Below are 13,691 nucleotides of genomic sequence, written 5' to 3'. Positions count from 1 at the left end.
ATCGATGGCTGTGGACTTCTTTGTCTTCCTTCCTTCCTTCCTTGTGGGATGTTCTGTAGCAGTGAATGATGGAGATTATTGGGTCCCGTTAATGTGTTCTGTGGGTGAACTGAAACTAAATGTTCTTGGTGGGTGGTCCTTTTTTTTTTTTTTTTTTTAATTCTGTAGAGTCAGGAAACCTATCCACACTGGCTCACAGCTGTGATTGTCCTGTCTGTCCACCCACAGGAGACACTGATGTGTTTGGCACCACCCCTGTTCCATCATTGAAGGAGCCCCAGAAGCCCAAGGAGCCCCAGAAGCCTGAGCAGCCCACTCTAGGGAAAAGCTCTTACCCTCCAGCACCCTCTGGCCTCTTTGATGATGATGATGATGATGATGATGACTTTTTTGCAGCATCTTGCAGCAAACCTTCCAAAACAGGTACCTGTTTCAGCTTTTCCTGGGAATTGAGCCAGGGAGAGAATGTTGACCTGTGAAGGACATAAATTTTGTCAGGTTCTGTCTTCCAGTAACAGATCCCTCCTCAAGCATTCCTGTCAAGTGTTATCTCCGCTTCAGTAGTTGTGGTGTCTTAGAGGTCTGTTTTCTGAACCAACCTTTCCTGCTTTGGAAACTACTAGGATTATTTGTCCTATGGAGATCTGAAATCTTCCCCTCTAATACCTGCTGAAGATTTCTGGTTGTGACCTTTGGACTTACAGAGGAAGTTTTAATTACTTTCTTCTGGCAGAGCTTAGTAAATTATATGAGCAGAATGCCATGTTAGCTATTCAATTCCCAGTTTCTCTTCTCTCTGCCAGAAAGCCCACATAACCCTTTTTTTTTTTTAAAGATTTTATTTATTTATTTATGAGAGACACACACACAGGGAGAGGCAGAGACAGAAGGCAGAGGGAGAAGCAGGCTCCATGCAAGGAGCCCGACGTGGGACTTGATCCCAGGTCTCCAGTCTCACACCCCGGGCCTATGGCGACACTAAGCCACTGGGGCTGCCCAAGCCCCACATAACCTTGACCTTTTTTTTTATATGGTGGGGATTTTTGGCCCCTTGGCCACGTGGGTACTCCCCTTTCTTCTCCTCTCAAATTTAAGCGCATATGTTCATGAAGTTACTTTTCTTAAATTAGTTGTTTGTTTATATGCAGATGACTCTACTGGGACTCTTCTCAGGTGGGGCTTGTGATTCTGCATTTCTAACAGGCTCCGTGGTGGGCAGAGATTGCTGGTCTGTGGAAAACTTGGTGTTTTTCCACAAAAGAAGGGTAGACTACTAGGTGAACAGTTTCCAGCAACATGAGACAAGGACCCATTCTCCTAAATAGTAGATGGACCAGGATCCAGTGAGAAGCACATTCTGTGAACTTAGCTCCTCTTCCAGTGATAGATGTGGAAGTAAGGATAGAGGCAGAAACCTGAGGGAAGTTATCACCTGGGTACTTTAGAAAGTGTGCAAATGTGGGTGGTTCAGCGGTTTCGCACTGCCTTTGGCCCAGGTCGTGATCCTGGAGTCCCGGGATTGAGTCCCATGTCGGGCTCCCTGTATGGAGCCTGCTTCTCCCTCTGCCTGTGTCTCTGCCTGTCTCTCTGTCTCTCATGAATGAATAAATAAAATCTTTAAAAAAAAACAAAAACAAAAACAAGAAAGTGTGCAAATGGATGCATAAAACACTCAGATCTGGGCTGACTAAAATGACAGTAAATAAAGGTGCTGGTGCCTCTCTTGGCCTGGTAGGCCTCTTACCTAGTGGGTATTGTTGAGAACTGGTATAGAATCACAAATGAGTTGACAGCTGCTGCTCTTCTGGGTCATTCACAAGTCAGTGTTCTTATTTCGTGACACACACCTCATTCTGCACAGCAGTGCATGTAGTAGTGAAAGGCTGGAAACCACCTTGGTACTCATCAGTAGGGTCAATTATTGCTCTCTTGTTCAGTGGAATTTGATGAAGTGTTACAAAGAATGAGGTCTATGTTGACATGAGAAAGATTCTCTAGGTACATTGGGTGAAAAACATAAATACAAGAAACATTATTAGAATTATATTATCATTCATAGCCTTATTTGTGAATCACCAAAGTGAGTATGGGAGTATATCCTTTGAGGTAATTAGATACATGTGTATTAAACTATTCCAAATGGCTGTCTCTTTTGGGTGGGCAGGTGGAGTTATGGGAGAGATTTCAGTATTTCCATTTATTTATTTATTTATTTATTTATTTATTTATTTATTTATTTATTTATTTATTTATTTATTTATTTATTTATTTATTTGTCAGTCAGTCAGTCACACAGAGAGAGAGAGGCAGAGACACAGGCAGAGGGAGAAGCAGGATCCATGCACCGGGAGCCCGACGTGGGACTCGATCCCGGGCCTCCAGGATCGCGCCCCGGGCCAAAGGCAGGCGCTAAACCACTGCGCCACCCAGGGATCCCAGTATTTCCTCTTATATGCCTCTGTTGATTGACTTTTAATTTTTACTTATTTATTACTTTTTTTAAAAAACGATTTTTATTTATTTATTTACGAGAGATACAGAGGCAGAAAAACAGGTAGAGGGAGAAGCAGGCTCCCTGTAGGGAACCTGATCTGGGACTTGATCCCAGGACCCTGGGATCACAGCCTGAGCGAAAGGCAGACACTCAATCGCCGAGCCACCCAGATGCCTCTCTTTATTACTTTTTGAAAAATATTTTATTTTATTTTTTTATTTTTTTTATTATTATTTTTTTTAATATTTTATTTCTAAGTAATCTCTACACTTAACGTGGAGCTTGAACTCAAGAGTCACATGTTCTACTAACTGAACCAGCCAGGTACCCCAGTAGTTTGACTTTTTAAAAGGAAGAGCCAACCCTCACTTCTCAGATTCCTAGGGTGGTTGCTTCTTAAATAATCTCTTTTCTTTAGGTCTCTATTTACCTTTGATGCCAGTCCAAGCTAGTCTAAAGCACAGGACTCTGCTGCTTGGATGAATGTGTAAGCCAGGTAGTTAATCCACTGGTCCTGTGTTTCATTTGAGCTACTCTTGTGTTCTTTAACAAATACCAATGTAGTCCACTTAATAATGCTTCATAACTAATCAAAAAATAGTATTGTTTTTCTATTTATTCCTCAGGGGGGAAGAATTTTTAATCTATGAATTTAGTGGTGGGAGTTTTGACTTTAGTATAATTTTGTCCTGTGGTATCTTTTCTAAAGACAAAGTCAAATCTACTGCCAATATCTTTGATGATGAGGAAGGAGATCTGTTCAAAGAAAAAGCAGCAACTTTGCCAGAAGCCACAGTGAATCAAACAGATGAAAATAAAGCAAAAGCAGAGAAAAAGGTGAGCAGGAAGGAAACAACATAGTTAAGCCTTGTTATGTATTGATTTGGGGCGTCTTGTTAACTCCTCTGGAACCCAGAGGAAAGTGATGATTCCTTTCAAGCGTACAGCAAAGTGAAAGAAGAATACAGTAAACACCCAAATACCTACCACCTAGATTGAGCAATTGTTGAATTTTGCCTTGCTTAGTGGTTTTTACCTCCATTGATGACCTGTTCCTGAACCAGTTATTGTGTTAAGGGGCTCAAAGAATGTTTTCCCAATTCTCCTGTTTATTCTGTTAGCTCACATTCTTCTAATCGGAACAGAAGAGCTTTCTCTTCTCTTTTCTGCTCTTTAAGCTATCAGTATAGGATTCTCTGTTCTACCTATTTAAAACCATTAGCATTATTGTTTTTGTTTGAAATGAACCTGTATTTGGCCAGCAGGATGCATCCCGATCAGCCTTTAAGCTTTTCTGGCTGTTGTCCCTTTCCTTGGTATCCTACATAGCTTGATCCATCTTCTTTCTTTCTCTCTTTTTAAAAGTTTATTTATTTAAAGATTATTTTATAAAATGTGTGTATACACACATGATTGCATGTGGGGATGGGGTAGAGGGAGAGAGAGGATCTCAAGCAGAGTCCCACGAGGCATGGAGACCGATGTCGGGCTTGATCCCAGGACCCTGAGCTCATGACCCGAGCCAAAATCAAGTTGGATGCTTAACTGATTGAGCCACCCAGGAGCCCCTATTTATTTAAGTAATTTCTACACCTACTATGGGGTTTGAAAAGACCCTGAGATCAAGAGTTGCATGCTCTTCCAATGAGCCAGCTAGGGGCCCTGATCCATCCTCTTTTCTTTTTTTTTTTCTGACCTTTTTTTATTTTTATTTATTTATTTATTTATTTATTTACTTATGATAGTCACACACAGAGATAGAGAGGCAGAGACGTAGGCAGAGGGAGAAGCAGGCTCCATGCACCGGAAGCCCGACATGGGATTCGATCCTGGGTCTTCTGGATCGCGCCCTGGGCCAAAGGCAGGCGCTAAACCGCTGCGCCACCCAGGGATCCCTCCATCCTCTTTTCTAAAGCACATACTTTCTGTGAAACCCTGACCATCCCACTGCCGACTCTACAGGTAGCTGGTCTTCCTGTGTTGGCTCCAACTGTACATATCTCATTTGTGTACTGAATACTCTGATCCACCAGATGTGCCCTCTGGCTGAACTTGTTTTTCTTTTCTCATGAGGTTCCCTCTGCCTGGAGAGTCCTTGCTTCTATTCTACCATCTCCTGTGTCCAGGCTCCAGGCTTTGTCCTGAGAAATTTACTTTATCAAAGAATTGTTTCTTTTTTCCTAACATGCCAGTTTTAAAATTCTTTCTCATGATTCTTTTTTAAGATTTTATTTATTTGACAGAGAGAGAGAGCACACAAGTAGGGGGAGCAGCAGGCAGAAGGAGAGGGAGAAACAGATTCCGCACTGAGCAGGGAGCCTGATGCAGGGCTCAATCCCAGGACTCTGAGATCATGACCTGAGCAGAAAGCAGATACTTAACTGACTGAGCTGCCTAGGTGCCCTCTCATGATTCTTCTTTTGCATTAATTCTCTTTACATGTTTAAGGTCCACAGCATCTTTATTTCCCTGGCACATGGCTTAGTGGCTTATCCTAGCAGAGACTCCATGTATTTTCTAAATGAATGTTTGAATGAGCACTGGGTGTTATGTAATACTGATAAATCACTGATCTCCACCTCTGAAACCAACAATACATATAATTGTTGGTTATATAATTAATTAATTAATTGAATTCAAGTAAAATTAAAAAATTTTATAAACCCCCTCATTTATAGTTATCTTATTTGTTAAATTCTCAGTTTTTTGTTTTTATTTTTTTCCAACGAAGGTTACCCTTCCTTCCAGCAAAAATTCCAAGCTCTTGCCAGAAACAAAGACTCAAAAAGGTTTATTTTCGGACGAAGATGACTCTGAGGTAAGGAATTCTCTTTATTAGTTCTGGGAGTTAGTCTTTGGATATGACAGAAACTATTCCTTTCTTTTTATTTTCTTTCTTTCTTTTTTTTTTTTTTTAAGATTTTATTCACGAGAGAGACAGAGAGAGGCAGAGACGTAGGCAGAGGGAGAAGCAGGCTCCCCGCTGGAAGTTGATCCCCAGACCCTGGGATCACGACCCAAGCCAAAGGCAGACACTCAACCACTGAGCCACCCAGGCATCCCAACAGAAAGTATTTCTAAATCAAGGTTTTATTAGTAGAGGTAGAAGACCTTTTATTAAATATTTCTTTCTTTGAAATTAATGTGTTGGGAACACCTGGTGTTTAGAAAGCAGTATGCATAGTAATATTTCTCACTGTTGGTTTTTAATCTGGTGCATCTCTTGGGAAGAAAATACCCTCTTCAGGATGCTCAAGTTTAAGGCTCTTTGTTGATCCACAATGCAGTGAGGTACTTGTACCAGAACAGAAATCAACACAGTTTCCTTTTTCAGTAGTCTCATTGGATAGTAGGCTTAGTGCCAGAGTGATAAGTATTCTGGTATAGCCATTTATCTTGTGACCAGTAACAGTTTGTGGGCTGGCAGTGCTTGCAGACAGCCTCAGTCCTTGAAGGCTCCTGTCTGGAAACCTCTTTCCATTGTGCTTTCCAAAGCACCTGTCTCAGAACTGTCATTGCTTTATCTCTCACAGGCCTAGGTCCTTTTAGAACTTATTTCAGTCTGGGCCTTTAGGGGATCAGAGACCTGTCTGAGAATAATGGGCAATTATAAATCCCCTTCACAGAAAAATATATGAACATGGCAGAAATTTACTTGTAACTTCAAGAAATTGTGAACTCTGGATTAAGCTTTTGTGGTTTCTTTGCACTAACAGCCAGGATGGACATATAACTCTTTGGAAGTGGAGTGATTGCTCCTGATGTAAATAAAACCTGTGAGGCTTATATTTCATTGACGGCTAGTGTACAGAAGATAGGAATTAGCCAAACTCCAGTTAAGCCAAACTCCTGACAATATGAGCACAGCATGGTGGGGCCTCGCACTCTGGTCTCATCCCATGCTCCCAGCTTCCTTATCATCAAGCACACCTGCACGGACTCCAGCCTTCTAGGAGTGCTCTTCCCAGAATCTGGATACCTTGCTTCCTTACTTTTTTACGGTTTTTTTGACGCCTCCCCTGATGATCCTTTGCATGATTGCGAACCCGCTAGCACACACCACACTGCACTCCTTGCCTTCTCTTCTGCTCTTTTCTCTACTGTGTATGTTGCCATGTGACATATCATATGTACTTGTTCATTATCTCAATCCCAACTAGTGTAAGTTCCATGAGGACAGGATGTTTTATTTTCTCCTCATATCTTTCACACTTAGGCTAGTGCGTGGCACTTGATAAGCCAATAATAGTTGTCGACTACCCGCAAAAACCAAATGTGAACAATTTTAATGACTTAAAAGGTGTTTCAGTTCCTTATTACTATGAAATAAATCCCTCTCAAACTCAGTAACTTCAAACACCAGTAGGATTTCTTATTTCTTTTATGGTTCTATAAATGGACTGGGTTCAGCCAGGGACTTGTCAGTTAGGGTCTCTTGTATCGTTCCAGTCTGAAGGTGGCTGGGTGGGAAAGACTGAAACAACTGGGGCTCTAGGGGCACCCCTCCATCTTTATGTGGTCTCCCAGCACCTGCAGGGAAGGAGGGTTCTTAATATGGTGGCGCAGGGCTTCAAAGTGAGATTCCCCAGAGAGCTGTGCAGAGGCTATCTTGCCCTTTGTAATCTAGCCTTCGAAGTCAGTGTTGTTGAGGCAGTCACAAAGGCCTGCATTCCAGGGTGGGGATGCAGACTCTACTTCTTGATGATAGGAGTGTATAAGAATTTGCTGACAGGTTTCACAGCTACTACAAAAGGCTTTGTCCTGTGTGCATTGTCGTAGAGTGTTTTTATCAGATAATTGTTGGGGTGCTTAGACAAGGAAAAGTATAATAGTGAAATCTTGGCAATGTGTAAAATTCAGGAGAGTCATGGGAGCCTGTGGTTCCCCCTTTGTGGTCTCTTTATCTCAGAAGACCTGTGGGACTCCATGGAGCCCAGGCGAATCCACTGGGCGGAGGAAACCTCTTCGCAGTTAAGGAATTCATTAGGTCTATGTTTGAGAGTAGGCATTGATGCCATAATAAAAAATTCTCTAGAGAGGTCTCAGAAGCTATGTTCTTGTCCTATTCAATTGTCTGGCCCTTGGCTATTGATGTTTCTGTCCTAAGGGGATAGGTGTCCAATTTTATGTTTCTGGTTCATGTAGCTCAATTTGCATCATAGGCTGACACTGTCAAATTTTGAGTTTCTTCAGAGTCTACCAGATTTTTTGCTAACAACTCTTAGCTATAGTTCAAGTAGATAAATATAGTTAAAGTAGTAAATAAAACATAGTGCAGTAATTGGGAATCTAGTGTCCTCTTCCATTATTGGATCTTTTTTTTGAAATTTTATTTATTGGGATCCCTGGGTGGCGCAGCGGTTTAGCGCCTGCCTTTGGCCCAGGGCGCGATCCTGGAGACCCGGGATCGAATCCCACGTCGGGCTCCCAGTGCATGGAGCCTGCTTCTCCCTCTGCCTATATCTCTGCCTCTCTCTCTCTCTGTGACTATCATAAATAAATAAAAGTTAACAAAAAAAAAATAAAAAAATAAAATAAAAAAATAAAATTTTATTTATTAATGAGAGATAGAGAGAGAAGGAGGCAGAGACACAGGCAGAAGGAGAAGCAGGCTCCATGTAGGGAGCCCAACGTGGGACTCGATCCTGGGTCTCCAGGATCAGGCCCTGGGCTGAAGGCGGCGCTAAACCGCTGAGCCACCGGGGCTGACCATTATTTGATCTTTTTAATCTCTCTGATTCTTTGGACAAAGTAGTCATTTTACTTTTCTAGCACAATAAGAGATTGATTGGAAATTGTTTTCCACTTGGGAGTTTAGAAACCTCAGAGTTCCAGTGAAGCCTCTTGGAGTTCCACGTGGGCCTCTTCTTACATGTGGGCATCCATACTGCACCCACTAGGACAAACTGACACATGTTCTCAGCCAGCTTCCCTCTCACAGAGAGACCTAGACTCATGCAACCATCATGTCATAGTCTTCAATGTTTTATATTTAACTGGCACTTTAAAAGCTGATCTGTCTTGTTAACCAGGAACTTTAATCTTGATCCAACAGGATTTGTTTTCTTCTCAAAATGTGAGTAAGTCAAAAGATGCATCTCTGCTGCCTAGCAAACTCCCCACGTCGGTCTCGCTTTTTGATGATGATGATGAAGAGGTAAACACTTATTGCAATGTAAGATAAATAAGTTTTTGAAGAGTTGAAAACCATTGCTGGTGTAGCTTTATAGTTGGAGGCTCATACAGTAGTACAAGGTCATAGGGAGGCAGTCCAACCATCTGAGGTTTACATAACAAAAATATTTTAGTTTTTCTCTCTCAATGACTCCTTTGATTCCTAGCTGTACAATAGGCAGGACATTAGATTATTATTATTTTAAATATTTTCTTTATTTGAGAGAAAATGAGAGAGAGGGAGAGACAGAGTGAGTGTACACGAGCTGGGGGTTGTGCAGAAAGAGAGGGAGAAACAGACTCCCTCCTGAGCAGGGAGCCCGATGTGGGGTCGATCCCAGGACCCCGGGATCATGACCTGAGAGCCAGAGGCAGATGCTTAACCGACTGAGTCACCCAGGCGCCCCAGGGACATTAAATTGACCCAGCTGTTATGGAAGGCTTTGCAGATTTCATTTTAAAAATCTGCCTTTAAGAAACACTTTTCAGGGGATGGATCATTGTTATACCCAATGACTGACGAGAATGTCTTGGATAAAGTGTAAATAAAGAGACAACAACAGCCATGTCCTTACCTTGTTTTTCTTTTCTACCAAGGATCAGAGAGCAAGGTGGGGGAAGGAAATAAGAGGAAAGACAAACTAAACCTTCCTTCTTGTGTACTACTCTGCAGTGGCCAACCTCATGGGCTTTGGCACCAGACCCTGCATTCACTTGCAGATCGGGACCTTGGGCAAATAACTTAAACTTTCAAATTTTTTTTTAACTATTTTTTTTATTACAGTTCAATTTGCTAACATATAGCATAACACCCAGTGCTCATCCCATCAAGTGCCCCCTTCAGTGCGTGTCACCCAGTCACCCCAACTCCCCGCCCACCTCCCCTTCCACTACCCCTTGTTCATTTCCCAGAGTTAGGTGTCTCTCATGTTCTGTCATCCTCTCTGATATTTCCCACTCATTTTTTCTTTTTCTCTCCTTTCCCTTTTATTCCCTTTCACTATTTTTTATATTCCCCAAATGAATGAGACCATATAATGTTTGTCCTTCTCCAATTGACTTATTTCACTCAGCATAATACCCTCCAGTTCCATGCACATCAAAGCAAATGGTGGGTATTTGTCGTTTCTAATGGCTGAGGAATATCCCATTGTATACATAAACCACATCTTCTTTATCCATTCATCTTTCGATGGACACCGAGGCTCCTTCCACAGTTTGGCTATTGTGGACATTGCTGCTATAAACATTGGGGTGCAGGTGTTCCGGCGTTTCACTGCATCTGTATCTTTGGGGTAAATCCCCAGCAGTGCAATTGCTGGGTTGTAGGACAGTTCTATTTTTAGATAAAGGGCTAAGATCTATAAAGTATCCAAGATCTATAAAGAACTTCTTAAACTCAACAGCAAAGAAACAAACAATCCAATCATGAAATGGGCTGAAGACACGAACAGAAATCGCACAGAGGAAGACATAGACATGGCCAACTAGCACGAGAAAATGCTCCGCATCACTGGCCATCAGGGAGATACAAATCAAAACCACAATGAGATACCACCTCACACCAGTGAGAATGGGGAAAATTAACAAGACAGGAAACAACAAATGTTGGAGAGGATGTGGAGAAAGGGGAACCCTCTTGCACTGTTGGTGGGAATGTGAACTGGTACAGCCATTCTGGAAAACTGTGTGGAGTTAAAAAGAGTTAAAAAATTTCAAATCTTATATGGCTTAATAGTATATAGAGTCATTTTGGCAGCTGAAACAACTCATGTACAGCTCTTGGCACTGTGTCTGGCACATAGTAAGTGCAAAGGAAATGTTTATTCTTGTCATTAGAGTCTTTATAAATGCCAGTTCATTTTTCTCATGGCCTTTCCTACCTTCCCACACTCTGCTTGAGGGCTCCCTTTATCGAATTTTACATTTCTATTCATCTGCTGTAGTACATTGTTAAGAGTGTTTTTCTGTCTAATTCAGGTTCAGGCTTTCTGATAAGTTTGTTTCTATTACCTTAAAGAAAATACTTTAATAGTAACTTTCAGAATGCTTGACTATATAAAAATCAACAGATGTCTTTGAACCTATGAGAATCGGCTTTTTAGGAGACCATTGATTTTATTTTGTAAACTGTTTTTTATGTTCATATTATCTTTCTAAAATTAACCAGAAACATGCCTTTGCTCTATCCCAGTATGTGTCTTTTTAAGTGTGAAAGAGTGGAGAAAGCTCCCAATTTCTGTTAAACCAGTCCTCTGGTTTCTAATTTATAGAAAGGTGTGTGAATTGTTGGCTGCCACACAAGCTGGACTGCTCTCTGTGATGAACACAAGGGTCCACCCACAGCAGGCCTGAGTGGGGCCAGGTTTCCTCCTTTTTTGTGACTTGGTCCTTAAGTTACCCTCCTCCTACTCACTCCCAGGACTTTGACTTTGAGTTCCATGTGGTCTGTTTACCTTCTGTGAGTGGAGAATACAGTTAGAGAAGATTACAGACTGTTGCTTTGGGATTATACATAAGAGAGAAGTGGATTACTGGCATTTTGTGATTTTTTTTCCCTCTTGTATATATTCTGTCCTTGACCAGAGACTTACTCTTTAACAGTTTGACATGGAAAATTGTCTTGTTTTTTGTTTTATGTGTATGAAGTTGTCATACTCTTCTGCCATTTGTTTTCCCAGGATAATCTTTTTGGGACAACAGCTGCTAAGAAGCAGTCATCATTTCTTCTAACTCAGAGCCAAGAGAAAGCTAAACCATCTGAGCCTTCCAGGAAGAAAGCATCTGCCTTGCTGTTCAGCAGTGATGAGGAGGTGGGTTGAAAGTCTCCCCTAGAGAAGAGCAGGAGGTGGTTTGATGGGATTGAGGAGTTATGGCTATCCCAAACATTTTCTTTACCTACCTGTTTTCTCTGTCCACTGTTTAGTCACAAAAGACTGTTTTCATGAAACTCTTTTTTCTCTGGAAGAAAGATATTTAGTATAGTATATTAACTTACAGATTAATGTTTTCAGAACAGTTGAGAACAAACTAAGTATGCCCCTCAAATTATATGCTAATACAAATGAGTTAGGTCTTATATTATTAAATGATCATTACAGGGATCCCTGGGTGGCGCAGCGGTTTAGCGCCTGCCTTTGGCCCAGGGCGCGATCCTGGAGACCCGGGATCGAATCCCACGTCGGGCTCCCGGTGCATGGAGCCTGCTTCTCCCTCTGCCTGTGTTTCTGCCTCTCTCTCTCTCTGTGCGACTATCATAAATAAATAAATAAAAATTAAAAAATAAATAAATGATCATTACATTTAATTAATAAAGAAGTATAGCTATACATGGTAGGAATAGCCTATGCAAGTTTAACTCCCCCCCCCTTTTTAAATCATTTTATTTATTTATTCATGAGAGATACAGAGAGAGAGAGAGAGAGAGAGGCAGAGACATAGCCAGAGGGAGAAGCAGGTTCCATTCAGGGAGCCTGACATGGGACTCGATCCCGGGTCTCCAAGATCATGCCCTGGACCGAAGACGGCGCTAAACCACTGGGCCACCGGGGCTGCCCCTTAACTCCCTTTCTAATGAGTTTTTTTTTCTTTTTTAAAAGAGAAAGAGAGGGCATCCCAGGTGGCTCAGCAGTTTAGCGCCTGCCTTCGGCCCAGGGCATGATCCTGGAGTCCTGGGATCGATCGAGTTCTGCATCAGGCTCCCTGCATAGAGCCTGCTTCTCCCTCTGCCTGTGTCTCTGCCCCCCACCCCCCTCTCTCTCTCTGTGTGTGTGTCTCTCATGAATAAATAAAATACAAAAAAAAAAATAAAAGAGAAAGAGAGCACGCATGTGCACATGCACAATCATGAGCAGGGAGATGTGTAGGGGGAGAGATAATGACTCACTACTGAGCAGGGAGCCCAGTCCAGGGCTTGATGAGATTATGACCTGAGCCAAAGGCAGATACTTAACTGACTAAGCCACCCAGGTGCCCCCTGTTTGTTTGTTTGTTTTTAAATGAGTTTTAATAATATTTCTGTTTGCTATCTAGATACAAATTAGCAAAGCCAGTAGTGAATATGGCTTAGCTGCTGATTTAGCTGTACAGAAAAAGACCTTAAATATAACATTACAAACCCTGAGCATTAAAAATCTTCCTGCATTGTAGTAATTGCTTTTCTTTATTTTAACATTGTAGGCAAGTTATGATGGTATGATATGGATAGAGAAGTTATAGACATATTAATTTTTTTGTTGGAAGCAACTTATAATGATACAATACAATTTGCTTTTTTCTACTCAAACATATGAGTTAATGATGGATTGTCGGTTTTTTTTTCATTCTAGCATTGTTAGTGGTTGTTCTTGCTGTAATAATGGCCAACTATCTGTGGAATATTTCCTGCACAGTATTATAGTGGTTCAGGGAAAATAAATATACAGTTGACTTTTTTGACAGTGTGGGAATTAGAGGCACTGACATCCTGTGTAGTTGAAAATTTTAAAGATTTTACTTTAATTTATTTATTCATAAGAGACGCAGAGAGAGAGAGAGAGACAGAGACATAGGCAGAGGGAGAAGCAGGCTCCCTGTGAGAACCTGATACGGGACTTGATCCCAGGACTCTGGGATCATGACCTGAGCCTAAGGCAGGTGCTCAATTACTGAGCCACCCAGGAGTCCCTGTAGTTGAAAATTGATGTATAACTTCAGAATCTCCAAAAACTATCAATAGCCTACTGTTGACTGGAAGCCTTACCAATAACATAAACAGTTTTTTTTTAAATTTTTTTTTAAAATTTTTATTTATTTATGATAGTCACAGAGAGAGAGAGAGGCAGAGACACAGGCAGAGGGAGAAGCAGGCTCCATGCACCGGGAGGCAGACGTGGGATTCGATCCGGGGTCTCCAGGATCGCTCCCTGGACCAAAGGCAGGCGCCAAACCGCTGCGCCACCCAGGGATCCCCCCATAAACAGCTTTTAACACATATTTTATAGGTTATATGTATTATGCACTGTATTCTTATACGTTACCTGTG

At 41.7% G+C, this 13,691-nt stretch overlaps 1 protein-coding gene across 7 annotated transcripts in view; it reads left to right on the top strand.

Annotated features, from left to right (window-relative positions):
• WASHC2A (WASH complex subunit 2A) overlaps positions 1–13,691 on the top strand; it is a 55,617-nt gene that overhangs the window by 19,111 nt on the left and 22,815 nt on the right. For all 7 annotated transcript variants that reach the window (XM_041742533.1, XM_041742531.1, XM_041742532.1 and 4 more), the window contains exons 15-19: positions 229–423; positions 3,204–3,331; positions 5,226–5,312; positions 8,550–8,651; positions 11,350–11,481. In XM_041742533.1, coding sequence (XP_041598467.1) covers positions 229–423; positions 3,204–3,331; positions 5,226–5,312; positions 8,550–8,651; positions 11,350–11,481 — 644 coding nt within the window. The remainder of the gene's footprint in view (positions 1–228; positions 424–3,203; positions 3,332–5,225; positions 5,313–8,549; positions 8,652–11,349; positions 11,482–13,691) is intronic.

The sequence above is a fragment of the Vulpes lagopus genome, chromosome 2 (genome assembly GCF_018345385.1).
Source record: "Vulpes lagopus strain Blue_001 chromosome 2, ASM1834538v1, whole genome shotgun sequence".
Classification (NCBI taxonomy): Eukaryota; Metazoa; Chordata; class Mammalia; order Carnivora; family Canidae; genus Vulpes; species Vulpes lagopus.
The sequence above is the reverse complement of the archived record's forward strand: the minus strand, read 5'-3'. Positions and strand labels throughout refer to the sequence as shown.